Source organism: Typopeltis vanoorti, chromosome 2, assembly GCF_054136105.1.
Source record: "Typopeltis vanoorti isolate ZY-2024b chromosome 2, IOZ_Tvanoo_1.0, whole genome shotgun sequence".
NCBI lineage: Eukaryota > Metazoa > Arthropoda > Arachnida > Uropygi > Thelyphonidae > Typopeltis > Typopeltis vanoorti.
Window position 1 is genome coordinate 27,710,001 of NC_143550.1, and position 24,634 is coordinate 27,734,634.

At 35.4% G+C, this 24,634-nt stretch overlaps 1 protein-coding gene across 1 annotated transcript in view; it reads left to right on the plus strand.

Annotated features, from left to right (window-relative positions):
• Positions 1-24,634, plus strand: part of LOC150108895 (uncharacterized) — a 115,107-nt gene that overhangs the window by 32,777 nt on the left and 57,696 nt on the right. The window contains exons 2-5 of the mRNA XM_090404156.1: positions 6,205-6,331; positions 14,079-14,212; positions 14,388-14,484; positions 23,215-23,399. Coding sequence (XP_090260282.1) covers positions 6,205-6,331; positions 14,079-14,212; positions 14,388-14,484; positions 23,215-23,399 — 543 coding nt within the window. The remainder of the gene's footprint in view (positions 1-6,204; positions 6,332-14,078; positions 14,213-14,387; positions 14,485-23,214; positions 23,400-24,634) is intronic.

Below are 24,634 nucleotides of genomic sequence, written 5' to 3' on the forward strand. Positions count from 1 at the left end.
GAATGAGTGGGATAAGTTGCCAGAGTCTGTTCTGGATACCATGAATGTGAGTGGGTTCAAGGCAAGGTATGATAGATATTTGTGGAAGCTGAATAGTTGTTGACATAATGTTTAGGGCCTCCCTCGATGAGTCTAAGGACTCCTTGGAGTTGCCCGTAATAATAATACTCATGGTACACAATCTGCCATTGCTGTCAAGTTTTTTTTTGCATACCTCGCGTGCGCAACTGATCTCTCCCTTTAAATTGTTTCATCCATTTCAATGTTCTAGGCTTGTTTCTAAGTCTGTGATAGTTGCTTGCCTTATAATTCCACATAAATCTTTGAGACTTGATTCTTCTCTATGTCTATTCATCTTTGAAGTCCAGATTACATGCCCACTCACCAAACTGGAGTCAAGCGTGACACCTGTCACAATCAGTCTTCTGATGCTATGACCAAGTCCAAAACTCTTGATCCTTGTGTTCCTTTTGAATATTATACTTTATCTTATCTGTGACATTTGCTCTATTTAACTCTTACTTTATGCTTTGGCTTTCTTAATTTTGCTCACACTCTGTAATTTAACAAATTTATTTGATGTTAAACTCAAGTAGTTTAATAACCGTATCGTTAAACTACTTGAGTGCAAGTTTGTAAGAAATATAAACAAAGATAAAGTAGATATTGTTCCCCATTAACTTCTGACCTTTACATTATATCAGTCGTGGCTTTAACTTATCATTTAGCATATCATAAATATTTCCCCTTATTAGTCAGATAACTTTTTTTTTTGAATCAGTACATTGACAGACCAGTCTCAGTGTATTGTTCACAGATCAATTTATTTAAACCTAGAATTCAATATACATTGTTCAATTTACATATAAGCATTGACACAACAAAATTTCAAGTCTTAGATAAGTACAAGTAATTCTATCGTAGATCTACAATTCTATCTTATAATCTAAACATAAATTTTAGTATTGTTACTAGTTATTCTTGCCTATTAAACAATAACTTGTCAAGTGCAAGTTTGATTAACAATAACTTAGGTTTTCTATATATAGAATTAAGCTTACTCTTAGAATCAGTATTTAGTCATTTACATGTTTGTTCTGCAGTCATTTACACAATTGACTGCAGAACAAACACAGAATGCAATTTGTTTGGAAGTAATTACAAATTTTTCTTTGTACTTACAATGAATTACACATCATACACTTCTTTCATTCACTACACGATCTTTCTTTCTCCTGACTATATGCTTGTTCTTTGTTTCCTGCTGTTTTCCTCGTCTTCTATCGTCGATATCCTTTACTTTCGGATTCTGATAGCAACATGGTGGTCATAGCCATGCGATGAATGCTTTCTGCATTTGTATTGTGAGAGCTGCATCGCAGTTTGGGGTGGGGACACATTCTATACTGAAACATCTCTCCACATAGTTTTCTGTAAACACCTTACATTAATTCCTTAACTACATTTTAGGAAATTTGTAACTTTTGCCAAAAACATATTGCAGTTTAATTTGTAGAAGTTTATAACACATTTTTTGTGTAATATAATTTATTAGTATCCAGGAAATAAATTTATGTCCACAATTGGCTGTGGTCATGAAAGATTTTTCATGTAAAGGCAAAAATGTAGTTCATCCGTAGTTTTTGGACAGCAGTGTAATAATTGATATAGAATACTGACTATGCACTAATTTTTCCTTCCTATCTTTTTTTAATCCTTGCCCATATCTTGTTTGCATAGGTAAATATAATGCATATATTATTTAGCCTTCTCTTTAAGCAAGGTCTTAAAAAAAAAAAAAAAAAAAAAAAAAAAAAAAAAAAAAGCATGTGACCCATAGAGCCTTAAAATAATTAAAAAAATAAAAAAAAAGATCGATAGCATGTGACCCATAGAGCCTTAAAGAGAGATGAATGCTTCTCATAACAAAAAAAAAAGGATAGAATTTGGAATAATAAAATTGAGAGAGAGAGAGATTAGATGATATCAGGGGCGAATGCTTGCTCTTTTTATCATTCAGGGAGTGAGAGGTGTGATTGAAGTCTGATTAGCGGAATGATGAATTACTGACCATTTAAAACTATATATTTAGAAATTTATGTACATTTAAATCATACAAATACAACATTTATTTTACAAACGATATTTTCTGTCTTTTTCAATTTAGCTACTTGAATACAAATTCTACCCTACAGTTCTTCTTTATGAACTGGTCAATAACATCTTCATAAAAAGTTGGTTGTAACTTAATTTTCCCAAGCAACATGCACACTTGTAAAGGCTGGCTGAAGCTCACTGGCTAGAGCTACTTTGATTGCATCTGGCCTGTGTTTAAGATGACATGAAGGGAGCAGAAATGGCTATGTGCATGCATGAAATCACAGTGCTGCAGTGAGGACCTGGAAACTCCCACAACAGAGCAAGCCAAAGTAGCTTTGACTAGACAAGCAAGCATCGGCCTTCGATACACAACGCAAAGCTTAATTATTGCTGCGCAAACTTAAGACGTCTTCTGTCTATAAATAAAAGCCTAAATGTAATGCTTATGAATGTATGCATTTATTAAATAAACAAATAAATATTACTTCTTTCTCAAGTAATGAGCTTGCGCAGCAAGCATGGAGAATTTGCCCCTGGATGATATTGTGAAATATTGTAAAGCATGTAAATGAAGTTAACTGGCCATGTTAGCGGACTCATAAATAAAAGGTGGTCTAATTATGCACTGAGTGGATATCAAGAGAAGTTGTTTTCTCATATATTTAAAATGCTTTTCTAGTTTTTCTTTAAAACTAAGAAGACTTGAATAGATTGCATGAATAGACATGTAAGTGGAACTGCCAGTTCAGTGTTGCAAAGTCTAAGGTTTTGAGATTTGGTAAGCGACGATGGGAAACAAAATATACACTTGGAGGGGAAACTTTAAAGAAAGTAGAGGAGACGAGAGATCTAGGAGTGATGATGGACAAGAACCCGAAATTCAGGGGCAACATTGCACATCTTCACATTGCGAAGATGTCACATTGGATAATAGCAATGATGCAGAGGATCCTGACATGCAGAAATAGAGAGGTTATGAAGGACTTGATCAGGCATCATATGGATTATTGTGCACAGATTTGGTCACTGGGTTTTCATGGTGATGAGGATACGTTGGAAAGGGCCCAGAGGAGATTCACAAAGTGGTCAGTGATCATTGGAATGTTGACAGATTGAGAGAATGTAAGTTGTAGAGCCTTGTCAATAGGAGGAAAAGAGAGAGAGAGGAGGGGGATATGATTGAGACATAAGCTAGTCAGGGGTTGTTATTGGGTCAACATGGAAGAAGAGATTTTTAGAATGGGAGAGGGGGTAGAACAAGAGGCCATCCCTGGAAACTGTACAAAGGGGGTCTGAAAAGTTCTCAGCCTCAACCATAGATGGCAACACTATCAGCAAGATTTTTTTTTATCCAAGTTGGTACATTTGTCATAAGCATCCATGTGAAATTGCAAGTCATATTAAGTAGTTTGTGTTTTATACAGCTGTCTGAAGCAAAAGTGTTGTCTGTATCCCTTGAAATGGATAAAATTGAGTATCGTGCACTTACATAATTCTTTGTAAAAGAAGGTTTAATGCCAAAAGAAATTCATTCAAAGTTCATAAAAGTTTATGGGCACTCTTCTCCTTTGTTTTCGACAATCAAGAAATGGGCTGCCGAGTTTAAACGTGGCCATACCAGCCTTGAAGATGATCCACGTGAAGGATGTCCAAAAAGTGTAACAACACCAGAAATCATTGATCAAGTGCACGATATGGTATCAGATGACCAGCGAGTCAAAGTGCGTGAAATTGCTGAGATTATAGGCATTTCAAAAGAACATGTAGGATATATTTTGCATGAAGAATTGCATATGAAAAAGCTTTGCCCAAGATGGGTGCCTTTCTTGCTCACAGCAGATCAAAAATGCACTCACATGAAAATCTCTGAACAGTGCTTGGAGTATTTTAACAAGAATAAAACTGATTTTATGTGTCAATTTATTACTATGGATGAGACTTGGATTCAATTACCCACCAGAATCCAAACAGCAGTCAAAACAGTGGACAGAAGCCAGTTGTTCAGAAACCAAAGAAGACAAAGTCGGTTCCATCAACAGGAAAGGTTGCAGCATTGGTGTTTTTGATACTAAAAGCATTTTGTTTATTAATTATCTTGAAAACAATAACCAGGGAATATTATTCCGATCTTTTAACCAGACTAGACGAAAAACTTCGTGAGAAAAGACCCAGTTTGCAGAAGGAAAAAATCATCTTTCATCAGGACAATGCACCTGCCCACAAAGTGTTTTGGCAATGGGAAAATTAAGGGATCTGCAATAGGAATTGTTGGAACATCCACCCTATTCCCCAGATTTGTATCTCTTCCCAAAACTAAAACTCTTCCTCTCTAGTCAGCATTTTTCTTCGAACCAAGAGGTGATTTCAGCTGTAGAGGGGTATTTTGCAGATCTTACTGAGAACCACTACAGGGATGGGATAATGGTGCTGGTCACTGGAATAAACATATTAATCTTAAGGGAGATTATGTTGAAAAATAAAAATAATTTTGAAATTATAAATTTGTTTTTTCATTGTTAGGCCGAGAACTTTTGAGATCACCCTCGTATAAGGAGGGTGTGAACAGAGGAGTGAGGTAGGCTCTTTGTATGGAGAGTGGTTGGTGAATGGAATGCATTGCCTGAGTGTGTTGTGGGTGTAGACACATTGAATCTGTTTAAAGCATTGTTGGATGAGCATTGTGTGCAATAGTGTGTTCCTCCCACAATGAGTCTCTGACTCCATAGAGGTCAGATGTTAATAATATAGTTCTCCACAATTTCATTTGTATTAGCTGCTAATTAATTTGATTTAGTCTGAATTTGTCATAAGTTTTGTTAATCTTTACCTCCCCCCCAACTTACTTTATCAAGGTCATTGAGCTTCTGAGCTGCTTCTTTATTTTTTTAATAATAGAACACTGTCATCTGCAAAACATAAATGATTGAAATTTTTCATTAGTGTTAATTCTATAGTTTTCCCATGAGACATTCCTAAAGACTTTTTCTGGTGTAGCAGAAAATAGTTTGAGCGATATATATAGGATATACTTGTCCCTCACTCCACTCTCAATACTGAATTCTTTTCCATGGTGATCTAACTTTTTACTGGCTGTTGAGTTCTGATATATAATTTTTAATAATCTGATATATTTTGGTAGGTTGGCTTGTTCTTTTTAGCTGTCCATCATCTGAACTTGGTGATTCTATTTAATATAATGAATATGAACATTTTGTACAATCATGATATCAGGAACTATAGGCTAATCAGTTTGCTATCATCTCTACTTTATATATACTATGATAATAAATGATTTATGCCACTGCAGTGGAATTATTTCCATGGTTAAAATATCATTGACCACATCCAACATATAAACTTATGAAAGTGTTAACCTCCTGAATTTGTGTTCTTCTAATATACAATCTTCTCCAGGATTTTTATTCTTTGCTTATTTGAAGACTCTCCATAATTCTTATGTTATGATTGGTGTTTCGGTATCCACGTTGTCTGAATTTAAGACAGGGTCTGTATGTTTCCCTGCCTTTGTAGAAGTTCCTATAAAATCAATGCATATATATGCATTAATTTTATATACATATATTATATTGAGGTATAATAATGTACTATTCGTTGCCTATATTTCAGTTTTGGAATAATTTTTTTCCCCAAGTAACTCCTGTTTGATCATTTCTAGAAATATTTTGTTTTCTGTTATTTTGAACTGTTCTTAAACTATGTTTTTCGAATTCTCTTCGAACCAACTTTTACATTTCTACAAATTCTTTATTGTCTGTGCTACTTCTGTTGCCTTTTGATTAATTCTTCCCCTTGTTCGATTAGATCAGTTGTTTGCCAAGAACATCTCTCTAGAAAATACAATTAATAGAATAAAATGCTGACTTCCTTTATGTGACTTATTTAGAGCATGACTCTAAATAACAGCCTAATCTTTCATCCATTTATAGTAATATTATGCAATAGATAATCTTTGATGTTTGAGACTGCATAAAAGAATGTGCTTGTTGCTTTAAATAAGACAATTAGAATTAATTGTATTTGAGTACAACAACAAAAAAAAAAAAAATCATTTACATAGTCTTACCATATTTATATACCTTGTAGGTGTGGTCTATATTTTTGGTCGCGACTGCAGCATCAATGATTTATCAAGGTGTAAGAATGCTGTTTTCAGCAATCTAGAAAGCAGAAATGGTGTTCTCACTAAAAGGTTATTGGAATCTCACTGCAGGTGAGGCTAAAATTCAACTTTTTAAATATTAATTCATGGCTTTAATTCTTTTAAAAGTTCTTAATGCGAGCATAATGAATTAAGTGTCTTTTTTCTTAACCCCCCCCCCCCTTTTTTTTTGATCATACATGAAGCAAAACTCAGTCCATCAATATTAAATATATTTTAATGATATTATATAAAAGCTTTTTTAACAATACTTATATATAATAAGTTAAGGAAGACATTAGGAGGATGGTGAGAAGTTGGCTAGTGTGAGAATATCACCACGAACATGAGAGAGAGAGAGAAGGATTGGAAGCAGTAACAGTCAGGGATATCAGTGAGAGAAGGATGAATGAATCTGTTTGGAGCGTTATGTATAGAGATTCGATGTGTGCAGAGTAGAATGCTAGAGGAGTACTTTCCTGATGAAATAATAGTGTGACACTAGCAGTGAAGAGGGGTGAAAATGTAGACAAAATGATAGTAACGGTTGGGACAAATGACCTGAGTATGCAGCACAAGATTTGAGGTTGATATTAGAGATAGTGCAGCAGAAATGTATCCAAGGAAAGATGGTGAGTGTGTTGTCTGCAGGTATGATGAAGAGTGGAGGAGAACAGTCATGATAACAAATGAGATGATTGTGAGAATTTGTGTAGGGAAATAGATGGGCCTTTGACTCAATGGGGTCTTGGGTGATGATAATATATGTGGATGTGTGGAGTATGTATGAGGATAGTTTGTATGCAAGAGATGTATTATATTTGAATGCAGAAGGGTGTAGGCATTTGGAGAGACTGGCTTCTTGGAAAGTGAGTGTACTGGGAGCAGGGGAAACTAGAATTGCACAGGTGGAATGCAGGACCGGCCTTCCTCTATAAAGGGGCCTGGGTGCAAGAAACCTTTTGGGGGCCCTAAAATATTTTTCAAAGGTAAAAAGTAAAGGATTCAAAATAAATGTATTGTAAAACCTCTTACTTGCAAATGATTTTGGCACAGGAAAACAAAAAAAAAACATTCAAAATATAACAAGTTAACATAACGTTTACTGAAAACAAAACACTAATATAATAGAGAAACACAGAGATATTATTATTACCGGGGGCCCTAAAATTCTGTTGATGAAATCCCTTTAGTTATAAGCAAAATTAGAAGAAGAAAAAAATAAAATAAAAAATACGTTTCCGCAAATGTGTACCGACTATGCCCACTCGATCGTGGGGCCTGCACCCCCGAGATGGCTGCCCTCATGGAATGCAGTGGGGATAGTGCCTTAAGAAATGAGGGTATACACCAGTGGTGGCCCATGAAGCTTTAAGTGGGGATGCTGCCTATACAAAATAATTTAAAAAAATTCTTTTTTTCCTAATTAGTAACCAATTTATTAATAAATAAATCTGTAGCTTTATTTATTAATAAACTGGTTACTGATTAGGAAAAAAATAATTTTTTAAAAATTATTTGTATAGGCAGCACCCCCATTTAAAGCTTCACGGGCAGCCACTGGTATACACTACTCTATATTACAGAGCCAGATGGAATTTCAGGGAAGTAATAATGGCTATAAGAATACTGACAATGCACTGGCTTTTCTATATACAAATGCTAGGAGCTTTAGGAAGAAAGAGAATGAGTTTGTGACATTGACTGTCTCTCCAAAGGTTGTTGGTATCAGTGAAATTTGATTAACCGAGGAGGATATTCTAACAGGGATATAAATATAAATAGAGGGTATAGCATTTTTCAGCAGGATAGGGAAGGTAAACGTGGTGGTGGAATGTTATTCATGATAAGAGATGAATTGTGCCTCTCTGAGCGTGGAGAATAACAGTGGAGATAGCACTAATGGACTTGAGAGTATGTGATGTGAGATAGACCTTTATAAGACAAGATATTTAGTAGGATGTTGCTACAGACCAAGGAATATAACTGGTGATGAGCATGAAATGTTTAAGCAAATTAGTTTGGCAAGTACAAAATGAGTGCATGGAGAGTTGAATAAAATGTGTTACCTGACAGTGTAGTGAATGCAGATACATTGAATGAGTTTAAAGCTTAGTTTTATGAGCTTTGCTTGTGATAGTATGTACCTCCTGTGATGAGTCTTTTGAATGCATGGAGGCCTGATATTAATAATAACTGCATTTTTTCTATCCTTGTTTGCTCTTTATGCAACTCTTATTATCACTATTCATCTTGCATTGCCCTCACAATGCTTTCCTTCAGATTTCATATCCTCATTCATCCATTTGACATCTGCCATATTCAGTATTGTGACCTTAACAATGTCTTTACACATTGTCAGTGCCGAAGCATCATTTATCTCGTTTACGCAAATTGGAACAGATGGGAATGGATACTAAATTAGTGATATGGATAGGAGAATGGCTCAGGGAGAGATACTAGAAGGTGGTGTATGGAGGAGCAGAGTCCAGGATGAGGCAGATGACCAGTGGTGTGCCTCAGGGCTCTGTGCTTGGGCCATTCAGTTGAGATATTCAGTTGTTTGCTGATGATGCCAAGTTGGGTAGTGCAATAAAAAAATCAAGCTGATGTTGAAAGTTTGCAGGATGATTTAAATAAGCTGGTAGAATGGGCAAAAGGTAATGGATGTCAGTTCATTGTGGAAAAGTGTAAAGTCATGCATTTTGGGATTAAAAGATTACCAGCTGTGTACTACATTGATGGAACAGTACTCCAAGAGATTGATGAGGCTAGGGACTTAGAGGTGTTGGTAGATAGGGAGATGAAGTTCAGGGGACACATTGCTAAAGTGTCCAAGATTGCACATAGGATTACTTAGATGTTGAAGAACACACACACTGACATCCAGAGATAAAGAGGTTATTATTCCTCCTTATAAAGCGTTGATACTTCCACATTTGGATTACTGTGCCCAGGTCTGATCACCTGGATTCCTTGGAGATGAGGAGGCTGTGGAGAGGGTTCAGAGAGAGTGACTAAGTTGGTGAGTGATGTAAAAAATGCTGCCTACATTGATAGATTGAGAGCTTGTGGATTGCAGAGGTTGGTTGATAGGCAGAAAAGAGGGGGATATGATAGAAACATATAAATTACTGAAAGGTTTTTATAGGATTGATGCAGGGGAAATGTTTCAGCTGTGTTGATAGTGATGGAAGAACAAGAGGTCATCCCTGGAAATTAAAGAAGGATGTGGTCAACAAGGGTGTGAGAACAAGGTTTTTTGCCTAGAGGGTGGTGAATGAGTGGAATTCATTGCCTGACTTAGTTGTGAGCTCTTCGTCTGTAAATGAATTCAAGAAGAGATATTGACAGATATTGTTTTGCTAGTTTGGGTCTCTCGTGATGAGTCTACTGACTCCATGGAGATACCCGTAATAATAATAACTCCTCATTCCATGTAACTGTAAGCTTCCCCCACCCCAAGGTTTTCATAAGTACTTGGCTTGTAGTTCTGCACATGGACTTTCCTTACAGAAGTCTTTATATGGCTTTCCTTTACCTAGATGATCACCCACCAACTAATGGGAAATGCAATATCCCATTCACAATCACATCCTATCTTACACTTGATACTCAAGTGCTCTCTGTTACATGCTTCCTAAAATATCGGTCTCTCAAGAAATTCATTTCCATAATTCCCAGATGTCTCTTCATTCTAATCAGTATTACTATAATTGAAAGTATGGTGTGTGTGTGTGTGTGTGTGTGTGTGTGTGTGTGAAGTGGTGGTTAATAGGACAAGATATTTAGTTAGATGTTGCTATAAGGCAGGGAATGTAGAGGGTGGAGACAAAGAAATGTATAGGCAAATTGGGTTATTATGCATGAGAATGGTGATCATTATGGGTGATTTTAATTATGTTAATATTGATGGAATGATGAGATAGCATCAGGCAATGAGGAGAATGAATTTCTTTATCTTGAGAGACCACTGTCTTAAGCAATATGTAACAGAGCTCAAAAGGGTTGAGTCTTGGATTCTAATCATATCATCAGAGTATCTGATTGTAAATAGAGTATCTGTTTTCCTCCAATTGGCGAGAGTGACTTAAGTGATCACTGAGTTGTTGCCAGAGATATGAGAGCTTCTGTAAGGAAAGAATATATGTGGAATTGCAAAGCTAGTGATCGTGTAAAACTTATGAGACTAATAGGAGTTACTTGTCTCCTCATTGATCAGGTGATATTTAATGGCAGAAATATCTGAGTTATTCCAAAGGTGAAAAGGCTAAATAAAACAAGAGTAAGACGTTGAAAGTTTATTTATCACTAGGTTAGACTATAATGAATTTAATTTAATCCTTTATCCCAGTGAGAGCAAACAAAGTTTGCGCCTGAAAGTATCTTCGGGACTGAATATAGTGTTGTACTAACTTACCTGGGTAAGTAGTGCAACACCAAGGCAACTTGGCAACTCGTAGCAAAGGTGGAGCAAGATACCAACACTCCTAACCCAGTATCTCCCATAATGCAAAACACATTTCCTTGTGGATATGTATACTGTTATGCATTAAGGGATTGGCCACTACCTAGACTAGTTTCGACCTTTGTTGAGGTCTCTTCAGTGGGAGCCAGGCCCAGAGATGGAGATACCAGGCAGAAGCAGTAGCAAGTCATCTTTACCTATGGGAGTTGCCAAAAGGTTTATCACCTTTTTTTTTATTAAATTACTCTGGATTTAGAGAAAGATGTTGAAAGTTTATTTATCACTAGGTCAGATTATAATGAATTTAATTTAATCCTTTATCCCAGTGAGAGCAAACAGTTGGTAGCTTGCTCCACCTTTGCTACGAGTTGACTTGGTGTTGCACTACTTACCCAGGTAAGTTAGTACAACACTATATTCAGTCCTGAAGATACTTTCAGGTGCAAACTTTGTTTGCTGTCACTGGGATAAAGGATTAAATTAAATTCATTATAAAACAAGAGTAAAATGGATAAATGAATGAAGAGGTTAGGCATACAGTCTTGAAAAGGCTTTATGGATGCAGTACAAGATGAAGGGTAATAATCATTTACATAGAGTGCAAAGAGTAGACCAGAAAGGTAAATTAGGAGGTATGGACAGCAAAAGTGCAGAAAGTAGCCACTCAGGCCAAGAACAATCCTAGAGTTCTTTCAATATGTGGCAAGTAGAAGCAAGAATTATGGGAGAATGATGTTAGTGAAAAATAATAGTAGAGTGGTAACTGCCACATCTAATATAGTTGTCAGTGAGCAGTTTATCTGAATATTTCATCTTCATGAATGCAACAATGAGAAGCTTGAGTGTAGAGGATATTGTATAAAGATCTGTAATTATAAATGACTGATAGTGAGTAAGCAGGTAGTATATGAGAGATTAAGTAAACTTGATGTTAATAAGGCAGTAACACTTGACAACACATTATCTAATAGGATGTGTTGTCATCCTCTAAGACATGTTGTCTTGGAGGAATGCTCTAGGACAGCGATTTTCATCTGGTGTGATGCAGCACACTGATAACTGCCACAGGTGTGCCGCAAGATTTTTATATACAGGAATAAAAAATTGATCTAAAAGAAGTTTTTTTGCACATTTAACCTACAAAGTATATGAAGAGTCATAATGTTTATATTGCATCGAATGGAATTATTAAGAGAGAGTAAAATTTATGATTATATTGGTATAATATAGATTTATTATACCTGTTATTATAGATACACATTGTTGTATGTATTTACGGGTTCCTCCAATTGTGAAACAATTATAGCATATGCTGCACTTAAACTGTAGCATCGACAGCGTATAAAGACAAGACAAGTTTTAATCAGTGAACAAATGAAATCTTTGAGCATTTTTCTTGCTGACACAGCTGAATCTGTTTCATCGTGTTTCAGTGGCATTGAATTTTAATGAAAACTATGAGTGCTGCACTTTTAAAACATTATGAGACCAGTAATTTTAAATGATATCCATATTTTCTTTTAACTGGTAAGAGTTAATTGAAAGACTTGTACTCGATAAAACTTGCCAGACAAAAACAATGGACCAAATTTGTGACAGTATCAGAAAAAGTGCAAGAAGCAACTTATGCTGTTGCTGAAATAGTTGCCAAAAAGAAAGTGTGCTGTAGAATTTTAGTAAATTAGTTTTAGTGTGCTATAAGATAAAAAAAAGGTTGAAATCTGCTGCTCTATGGAGTTAAGTTAAACAGGCATGCCAACAGTATTACTGAATCTCACAACAGGACACTACCCATATACCCAAGTTCCAAAGAGCAATATTGTTCCAATTCACCTTAAAAGAGGGAGTAAGACTGAGGCTACAAATTATATGCAAGCCTGTGTTTCTGATTTTGGTGTTAGTGAAGGCTAGATTCACAATTGGGTTGATAAAAGCAGCATTCTCTGTTATGATGATCAGCATTGGTTTCTTCAGGGGGTGGTCATGTTTAAGCATTCTTTTATGTACTACTAATAAGGGGACAAATCCACTGGATAAAGGAAATGAACACATAATGGTATACTTGAATTCTTCAAAGGTCTTTGGCAGATCATCACACAAGGCAGTAACTAAACTGGAATGGATGGGATTGATTAGGAGACTAGTGAGTTGAATAGGTGATCAACTGTCAGATAGGTATCAGAACAATTGTTTATGTGGGAGCAGTCCTCCAATATCAATAGTCATCTCACAAACATCTGCAGCACACACTATACTTCTCATAGGTAGAACTATGAGAAGTATAATGGATGTTTTGGCCTTAAGTGAGTGGAGCTGCCAGTTTCATGTTGCAGAATTGTGAGATAGGTAAGGATGAGGTGCAGGCTGTACATTTAATGGGGAAATTTTGAAGGAGACAGAAAAGTAAGATCTGGGAGTTGTGGATGGACAGACTTGAAGTTGAGGGGTCACATTGCTAAACTTTTAGATTATAACAGATTATGGCAATGATGAGGAGGATTCAGATATGCAGTAAGATATTATGGTTCCATTGCAGTAAGCTCTTGATCAGGCTGCCTGTTAACTATTATGTGAAGATCTGGTCATATGGTTTTCAAGGGGAATGAAGATATTTTAGAAATGATCCACAGTGAGTAAGCTTTCCTTGTTCACTAACCCAAGTTGCCTAAACATTCATGACCACCATCTACATTCCTTGGCCTCTAGTAACATCAGATTAAAATATCTCTTCCTGTTAACCTCTGCTTCACACTACCATTTCAAAAATGCTGTCACCCTTTGTACTTGCAGATGCAATAGTATCATCATCCCTCTCCCCATCCTTCCTGGTCTTATGTCCTCCTGAAAAATATCATATACATTTATTTCTGTGCTCCTCAGGATAGCATACTCCAACCATTTCTGGGAAAATAGACTGCCATTGAAATAATTTTATCTCTCTTATTTCTGAAGCTCCTGACATTTGTAGATAAACATAACAATTATCTTTTGAGCCTATAACTGGTCCTATTCATACCACCTGTTGGCTGTGGTTTCTCCACACCCGCTTATGTTTAATTACCTTTATCACTACTTATCCCATATCCTCTCAGACTCAACTACTCCCCTTATATACCAGCCTGTTCCATTCCCATACCCCCCCCCCCCCCCAATTTCTCTATCCATCTTGCATTCTGTTCTCTTACCCTCATCTCACAGTACTACTTTCTCCATTCATAAGCACTTCACTCTCATCTGTTTCACTCTCCTGATCTTTCACATCAGTGGCTTTTATCAAAAGTCTCTCCATTTGTCTCACATCAATAAATGAGAGGTTATAAAATGCTAAAGCATCTTTATTTTCCATTGCAGAAGTATTCGTGAGAATCTTGACTGTGTGGTATGGCAAACCTCCTTTTGTTTAGAACCAAATGAACAGGATACTAACACTGACATTATCTGGAAGGCATGGCGTTATCTTAGCAGTGTTTGCGATTCTCTATCAGGTAAGTTTGTACATTCCCAGCAAGAAAATTACATTTAAAGAATTAGAAGCATTTTATGTTGCCACTTAATTTTTTCAGAGAGAACTAGAAAAAACTAGAGAAAAATGAATTATTTTATCTATCTGATTTATTTTCCAACTGATGAAGGAGCATTATATAAAGTTTTTCATTATAGATTGGTGGGCACATCCTTGTTACCAGAGAGATGACATAAAGAAGTGTGAGGTTCTTTTTCCTCTCAGTGGTCGCTCAATAGACTCTACATCCTGCAGGTATCTACAGTACCTTCCCTTTTCTTGCTTTTGTAATGTAGATTAATGTCTGTCAGATGTATCTTTTGAAAAGTGCACAATTTTTTTTAAATTAATGGATAGCAAAGATTTTTCTTCTATGAGTTAATATAGAGATAATTGGATGCATGGAATCTTTCCACGTACATTTCTAAAAGATGTGTTCTTTTGCCAGATTTTTTTATATCCATTAACACTGCCTAAAGATAAAAAAGTAAAAGTTTGAAAACATTTAATTGTATAAAAGACAAACTAAAGTCTGCAAACTGACATAAGAAAAAGAAGTACTGCAGTATTTCTATGTAAAATTCTACATAATTAGTCTGTATTACTATGAATTAAAGATACCAAGAAATTATATACTTGGTTTAATCCTTTATCCAAGTGTAAGCAAACAAAGTTTGCACTTGAAGTATTTTCAGGACTGGGGCAACTCGTATAAGGAAGCTAAGACTTCACATCACTTGCCTTAGTATCCCATAATGCAAAGTACATCTTCTTGCAGACATGTATAATGCTATGCATTATGTTCAGGGATGACCTCTGGTTCTTCCCCTCTCTTACCTTATACATTTATCCCCTCACTAACTTAAATGTCTCTATTCACCTCTTTTCTTCCTATCCACCAACTGTAACCCAAATTCCTTTTTAACCTGTCCATAGCCAACATTCCAGATTCATGATATTGTCTTGTTCTGGTCCCTCTCCAACGTTTCCACATTACATTGAAAACCAGGTGACTAAATCTGAGCACAAAAGTTCAGGTGTGATCTGACCAGTGCTTTATACAGTGGCACAGCCACTTCCTTATTCCTATGTGAGTCTTTTAATAGAGGTATTACAATGTGCAGTCTTTGCTACACTTGCAATATGCCCCTGTAAATTTCAGTCTACTATTAACCACTTCCATATTTCAAATCTCATCTACTTCTTGCAGTACTGTTCCATCAGTATAGCACACAGCTGTATAGTACGGTACTCCAAAATGCAACACCCTATGCTTATTAATATTAAAACTACAACCCCACTAATTTTTCCAAGCTAAAATTTTATTCAAATCTTGCTGAAGGGAATTAACATCAATACTGCTCCTTATAATTCTCCACAACTATGCATAATCAGCAAAAAGTAAAAGATCCCCAGTCAATCCACATGAAATATCATTTACAAACAAGTTAAATAGCAGGGGCCCAAGAACAGAACCCACAGGCACACCACTGGCTATATTTCCTTTTTGAGACACTGCTCCCTCATACATAACTTGCTGGTATTGTCCAGAGAGAGAGAGAGAGTGTGTGTGTGCGCAATCCATCTACCAATATACTATCCATTCCGATCATCTGCAACTTGTACACCAACTTATCATGATGTAATCTATCACAAATGCTTTTGCAAAGTCCAAGAATATCACTGTATCTGAATCTCCCTTGTCCATCACACTCATCACCTTACCATAAAATGCAAGTAAATTGCTAAAACAAGGTAGATCTACCTTTCAGAAATCCATGCTGACCATAATAAAGAATCCTGTATTCTACCCTTATCAAATCTCTCTAATGCTTTTGATTACAAGTGCAGTTATACAAACTAGTCTATAATTGTAAACATCTGTCCTAGAACCGTGATTGTGGAGTGGTATTACTTTGCTTTTTTTACTCTTTAGGAACCTTACCTAATGCAGGACTCATTAAATAACCAGTTCAAGGGCATAGATGTTTTGCACATCACATCTCTTCAAAATACATGGTGATATTTCAAAAGAAAGATTTCGGTATTGCGACCACATGTTTATTAAGATAAATAAAAACAAACAAACCCCTGACAAGTTTCGTGTGTCGTTTGACTTACATCTTCAGGGGTTAAAGGTAACTAAAAGTTTAAACACAAGAAATTACTCAAAATAGTCCATTCTATGATGTTATGGCTGTCTAACTGTTCATTAAATTAAAAAATCCAAATGCAGAATCTGTGTATGCTAAGTTTGAACAATGCTGGATGTTGTCACGTTCTCTTGTTCACATTCACACTGTCAGAGGTCTTACTTAGGTATAATTTTTATCACTGCTGACCAAACTTGATGGAGAATTAGGACCTGGTTTTTGTTGCACTGCATTGGAATTCTAAGCATATTTGCAGCTTCTTTAAATTTCCTTATGAAACAGTTTTTTTCAATATAAGATGTTTGTTTTATGCCAGAGTACATTATGGCTGGTGGAAGTTGTGCGGGATGCTATCCCTGATTTGTGTTCTCTCCTTTTTTGCACGTCTATTTGGTGTTCGTTCATACAAATTTTTGTTGCATTGCATTGGAATTCTAAGCATATTTGCAGCTTCTTTAAATTTCCTTATGAAACAGTTTTTTTTCAATATAAGACATGTTGTTTATTTTTTGACGGTATATATTAAAACACAGAATAATAAGTAAATAATTATTTATTGACTTATTGCTGATATTTCGCTGGCATTCTAACCAGCATCTTCAGAGCACAAAAACACAGTTTGTCACGATATGTGAGACTATAACAACATGGTGTAATTAACGGACTAGTTAAACAAAATTGTAGCAGCAACACAAAGACTAAAGTCCTAATTTGGCGCCCTCTATCTGAAAAAAAAAAAAATGCAGCTACCACACAAGACTAGAGTCCCGGAAAAAAAACAAAAAAAAGAGAAAAGCCAGTACTAGTTTTTTCTTAAAATGACTGTCTCCCAGATTTTAGGCAAATTTATACAGCCATATTTGTTAAGATTTAGAGTGTTTCAGGGCTTCTGTGCAGTACTTTTGTTTTCTTCCAGTTGATCCTGTGTGCAGGGGTATCCAAAGCATGGTCTGCTAGGCCCGACTTGCCATAGTGATAATGCCGGATGTATCTTTTATGTTCACTGATGTGGATGTTCACAGTTCTTCCTGTTTGACCGTGGCAGGCTTGATTACATGAGCAGGGTACTTCGTAGGCTCCTGGATGTGATAAAGGAGGAATGGTGTCCTTGGGTGAATGGATAAGAGTTGCTAATTTGACACATGGTCTGAATACGGTGCATAGTTCATGTTTATTAAGAATTCTAGAAATCTTTTCGGATGTGCCTTTAATGTATGGGATGGTGACTGTTTTGTTGTAGTTCTCTGTGGTGGATAGCAGGAGTGATTTCTTAGGAGCATTTAGTATTTTGTTTATCTTATGGGGATTATAGCCATTGGCCTATAGTTCAGCAGCAAGAGCATTGTCATTGTAACAGATTGCTCTCACTCTGTGGGTTAGCATTTTTAAAATGCCATACTGTTGAGAAGGGTGATGGTGTGATTGTTTGTGTAAATATCTCCCTGTATGTGTGGGTCACAGGAAGAACTGTGAACATTTGCACCAGTGAACATAAAAGATACATCCGGCATTATCACTATGGCAAGTTGGGCCTAGCAGACCATGCTTTGGATACCCCTGCACACAGGATCAACTGGAAGAAAACAAAAGTACTGCACAGAAGCTCTTACAAGTCGGAGAGATTGTTCTTAGAGGCAAACAAAAGCCCTGAAACGCACTCCAAATCTCAACAAATATGGCTGTATAAATTTGCCTAAAATCTGGGAGACAGCTTCTCAAGACACCTCCTACAAGCATCTCACAAAAGCAAGATTTCAAGAATGCAATCATGCTACCATACATCAAGAATGTTACAGACAAATTGGTCAAATTACTAAGCAAACATAACATTAAAGTTGCTTTTTTTTCCACTAGAAAAAAAAACAAGATTTCTACATCCCCCATAACCTCCACATCACCCTTTAAAAAAACCAGGTGTGTATAAAATTCATTGTTCCTGTGGTATCTGCTTCGTAGACCAGACAGGAAGATCAGGGGAAATTCGTATGAATGCATACCAAAAAGACATGCAAAAAAAAAGGAGAGAACACAAATCAGTCCTAGCATCCCATACAACTTCCACTGGCCATAATGTACTCTGGCATAAAATGAACATGTCTTATATTGAAAAAACTGTTTCATAAGGAAATTTAAAGAAGCTGCAAATATGCTTAGAATTCCAATGCAGTGCAACAAAAACCAGGTCCTAATTCTCCATCAAGTTTGGTCAGCAGTGATAAAAATTATACCGAAGTCAGACCTCTGACAGTGTGAATGTGAACAAGAGAACATGACAACATCCAGCATTGTTCAAACTTAGCATGCACAGATTCTGCATTCAGATTTTTTAATTTAATGAACAGTTAGACGGCCATAACATCATAGAATGGACTATTTTGAGTAATTTCTTGTGTTTAAACTTTTAGTTACCTTTAACCCCTGAAGATGCAAGTCAAACGACATACGAAACTTGTTGGGTTTGTTTATTCTTATTTATCTTAATAAACATATGGTCACAATACCAGAATCTTTCTTTCGAACTGCTAAACCACAGAAACCTATGCCTACAATACATGGTGATATGTTATATATTCCTACAGCCTTATTAACTTGTAACTCTATCAACACCTGATACACCTCATTCTTGCGGTATCAGCACCTTAGCCTAAATAAACATTTATATATATGAGGGTGGGTGGTCTGAAATATTCTTGGCCTCAACCATACGTGGCAACACTATCAGCAAGATTTTTTTTTCTAAGTTGGTACATCTGTCATAAGCATCCATGTGAAATTGCAAGTCATTCTATCAAGTAGTTTGTTTTATAAAGCTGTCTAAAGCAAAAGTGTTGTCTGTATCCCTTGAAATGGATAAAATTGATTATCGTGCGGTTACAAAATTCTTTGTAAAAGAAAGTTTAATGCCAAAAGAAATTCATTCAAATTCATAAAAGTTTATGGGCACTCTTCTCCTTTGTTTTTGACAATCAAGAAATGGGCTGCCGAGTTTAAACGTGGCCATACCAGCCTTGAAGATGATCCACATGAAGGATGTCCAAAAAGTGCAACAACAACACCAGAAATCATTGATCAAGTGCACGATATGGTATTGGATGACAAGCAAGTCAAAGTGCATGAAATTACTGAGACTATAGGCATTTCAAAAGAACGTGTAGGATATATTTTGCGTGAAGAATTGCAAATGAAAAAGCTTTGCGCAAGATAGGTACCGTGCTTGCTCACAGCAGATTAAAAACGCACTCGCATGAAAATCTCTGAACAGTGCTTGGAGTATTTTAACAAGAATAAAACTGATTTTATGTGTCGATATTACTATGGATGAGACTTGGATTCAATTACCCACCAGAATCCAAACAGTCAAAACAGAGGACAGAAGCCGGTTGTTCAGCACCAAAGAAGACAAAGTCGGTTCCATCAGCAGAAAAGATCATGGCATCAGTGTTTTGAAATGCTAAAGGCAATTGTTTAATAATTATCTTGAAAAGGGTAAAACAATAACCAGGGAATATTATTCCGATCTTTTAACCAGACTAGATGAAATAATTCATGAGAAAAGACCTGGTTTGAAGAAGGAAAAAATCATCTTTCATCAGGAATATGCACCTGCCCACAAAAGCGTTTCGGCAATGGTAAAATTAAGGGATCTGCACTATGAATTGTTGGAACATCCACCATATTTCCCAGATTTGGCTCCCTCTGACTTCTATCTCTTCCCAAAACTAAAACTCTTCTTCGCTGGTCAGCATTTTCCTTCGAATCAAGAGGTGATTTCAGCTGCAGAGGGGTATTTTGCAGAACTTACTGAGAACTACTACAGGGACAGGATAATGGCACTGGAGAATCCTGTAATAAATGTATTAGTCTTAAGGGAGATTGTTGAATAATTTTGGAATTATAAATTCGTTGTTTCATCGTTAGGCTGCGAACTTTTCTTACCACCCTCTTACATTTACACACTCGTGTGTGTGTGTGTGTGTCATTAAAGCTTATTCATCATATATATATATATATATGTAAATATATACACACACATACACACCATCATATATTCTCCCAAGTGGCTATTTCTACCAGAGGTCATTCTTGTCACCATCCTCCCAGGCAGCTCTGGTTTCCTTACTTTAATACTTCCACAATTTTTTTTAGAATACTCTGCAAAATGTAGTCTCCATCATCAGCAAACTGACTAACAGCAGTCATCATTATTAAAACACATAGTACAAAGGACAGAGACGAGACAAGATATATATAAAAGCTCCATTAAACTGTAAAACCCTCAAAATGCAAACTATCCACATTCAGTTATAATCAAACTAAACAGAACTCCATCCAAATTTAAAATAAATATGCTATAACTTATATCGAAACATCTTTTTTCGCTCACGTTGTGTATTGCTGGTAACATGAACTTTACCTTCTGATGGATTTTCTATGCCAGAGATTTGGTAGTATCTTAATCTATAATCTGGGATTTGAGCAAAAAAAAAAAAAAAAAAGGGCAATCTCTAAGAAGATTGCTGATTTTTCTGTTGTGATCCATTTGGTCTATAATGATAGTTTATTTTAGAAGAAGGGATAAGGATTGCTGGTTTGATGGGTTTTAAGTGGCAAAGATTAAACTTGTGTTTTACACCTTTTTTTTAGAAGTACTCTAGATATAAGTAATATTTTCGCTCTGTTGTATGTGAAATGCTGTATACTTTTCAGTCATTGTAGCTATTAACTTAAAAAAAAAAAAAAGTATGGGCCTAGGTTATTTGAATTTAGAAGACTGTTATCATTCAGCCTTGGCTTTATAAGTCTGGATAGGGATACTGCATTGTTGGGTTGGATGACAGTTTATGTAGGTATCTACTAGTTTCTACAAACAGAATGAAAGTGACCTATGTGGAAGTTGTGTAACCAAAATGTATGAGAAGGATCAAAAAGCTGTTCTGCTAGAATAAAAAGCATTTTTGAATTCTGGTTGTTTTATTTATTAAAGTCACATATGGCTAGTTACTTTTCTGAAGTTTGCATTTGGACTATTTGTAGCTTGAAAAGATCAGAACTCTTAATAAAGAACAATAAAAAAAAAGTTCTAAGACATTAGAAAAAATGAAGAGACATTCATATATTTAGGCTTAAATTTGGTTGAAACTTATACTTTTGGTTTAATGAAATAAAGACAGCACAAGGAAATAAAAGTAAAGAGAGGTATAATGATTTCATTATTTTGTCTGTCACAGAGATTTCATTGGGGAATACAATATAAGAATTGTGATATGCACACGAATTGCACAAAAAAATACGTGGAAGAGATGAAACTGAATGTCTAAAAGGTCTACAAATTACTTTAATTATTTTCAATCATATTTTTGAGGTTCAGATTTAGGTTTTTACACTACTGCTGATTCAAAAAACTCATGGTATTTACTGTGGTGAAGCATAATAGATTTTTTTTATTTGATCTATGCTTGGTGGCAAAGGTATGGCTCATTAGATCTAACTGATCTTAAGATCAGTTAGATGGCATTGGTGTAGACGATGAAGGTAGTTGCTGTTGGTGGAGACAGAAAGTTGTAGGTTGATGCCCTCCCTCGATGAGTCTTTGGACTCCCTGGTGGTGTTACGTAATAATAATAAAGATATTTCTCATGTTCTTTCAGGTGAATACTGACAGATCTTCCAGTTTCTCTGTAATACAACAAATTGCAAAAACAAGGAACCTTCTATACATTTGAAACTGATAAGAGAGAGCCTCTTCAAGAGAGGGAACATGGGTGTAGTGTACTTCATATATGGGGATTTGAAAGCATTGCAGAGATTATATTTCTTTATAGTTCTAGCTGTTTTTTCTGAGATACTCCAGATAAAGAATAATCTTAGAAAAATCAGCTGGCTATGAAAGAAATCTTTGCGTTGCTTTGAAACCCATATAAAGCTTGACTGTCTTCATCCACAACCTTAAAGACTGATTCCTTCCACACATTTGAAGTACATACAAGGTTCCCTGTTCTGCAACTTGTCATGAACATATGGGAAATCTTCTGACATGCATCTGGAAGGACATATCTACTGCTTTGATTATGATCAATCAGGTCTGGTAGGCTATACTTTGAACACCCTACACAGAATCAAATGAAAAAAAAAAACTCGCTATGCTTCACTGGCAGTAAACTCTTTCATTGCATGAAATACTTTTTTTGAATCAGCAGTGGATCTAAAAACCTAACCAAATCTCAGTAAATATGATCATTTTAAAACTTCCCAAGACATGGGAAACAATTAATTCGTAGACTCTCAGCCAAGACTGCTAGGTATGAGACTAAAGCACTAGCAATACCCAGAGAGGGTGTTCCTCTTATGACTTTGGGCTTTCATTCTATCTCTTCTGCTTATTCTTTGTGGTTTTGTAAGTATGTATATTAAAATTCTTATGTTGCATCTTTGATTTCTCTGTGACCAATGAAATATTGATTATGATCCACTAATGTAAGTGACATTTTGTAAAAAAAAAAAAAAAAAAAAAAAAAAAAAAAACTATAGCTGCAAAATTAGCATAGTTGAATTATGGAAATTCATTGAATTAGAATAAAAAAAACTTTGCAAAAAATATAAATTTTCATTTCTATGTATTATTATTATTACTTAGGCATTTCCATGACTTATTATAGAAGACCACACACCTTCTAGCATGCTTTTTTTTTATTAAACTCGTTATATTATCAAGTCACTTCATATTGAATGCCAGTGACAATATGTCTATTTTTAATTTATATAATTATTTGGAATTTTTGTTGATCAATGTTTTTGGGAAATCTTGATGAAAAGCAGCTGCTTCTTGTTCAAGGTCATATATTGGCTTTCGAGACTGTGTATCAACACTTGTGGACAGCAAGTGTAGTGGAAATGATAGTAACCTTCTGATATCGTATCTAATGGAAAAAGGTCAAGAAAAAGCCTGGAGATGCCCAAGGGATCCAGATGTTGGATTTATGGCCAGTGCACCATTAGCAGCTGATCAGCCCTATGAACGTAAGTAAGATGTTGGCTTGTTTGTTTGCAAGAATCTAAAATTTTTGTTGACTAGAGCATTGAGTATCCTTTCAAAAGTCTCCTATTTAATTATATATATCAGTTGCTTGAGATATTTTGAAATGTTAGTCTATTTTCTAGACTATAATTTTTTATATGTTTATGATACTTGAATAAATACTCTAATTTGTATAACATTTAATATATGTAATGTTATGTAGGTTGGAATAACCGTAATGTGCATTTTTATTCTGTTTACTGTAAATTGTCATGTACTTGATGAATATTAATTCATTAGTTGTATACTATTGTTGATAAAATATGATTACCAAAACTTGCAAACATTTCCTGTCTCACTTATATTTTATCCTTCTCAACAATATAAGTCTTACATTCTCCTTGTTCCCAGTCAAGTAATTTGTTCCTACCAGCACTACCAACTCTTTTACTCACTTATTCCTCATATCCAATGCCTCTATCACTCTGTTTGATTTTACCTCATGAAAAACAAACCTTGCATCTGTTAACCATACCTCTAATAATTGAATTTCCATACAACAGCACTAGCAAATCTTTTGTTATACCAACATCAGTTATTTCAAACTTCTTTACTCTTACATGCATCCATATCCACAGTTCTCTCATTTCACTTCACATCTGCTTTATCTCTTGCCTCCTCTTTTACCAGCTCAGCTTTCCAATCTTGCATTATATTTTTGCTATCATTCACTCATGCTATCTTATCGTCAGTCACACATGTTTGTTTGCAGCCAACCCCACTTGTCATCTTACTATTAATTGTACTCTATTTTTTTGTTCTTATTGCACACTTTCTTAGAATAATTATCACTTATATTGTGAATGACTGCCCAAGGTGACAGATTAGGTCCTGGATTGGCTTTCTAGACTGGATTTTGGCCTGTAGCTGCTTTGTATTTTGTATTTATATTGCCATAAGAATAAATAAATAAAATTAGAATAATAATTGACTATAGTTTTTATAGTAATATTACTACTGATATTTGTGTGCATTTATAGTTTGTTATAGTTCTTGATATTTTGTTAAAATACTGTAATATTAAAATATTGCCTTAAAATGGTAACAAAAACTCGCAAGAATAATAGAACAGAAGCAAAGAAGAAAGATAGTGAAACTGTGAAAAACAGGGCTTGTTTGTGAGAACAAAATCATGCCATTTTGTAAACCAATGAGGACATAGAGTATGAATTAATTT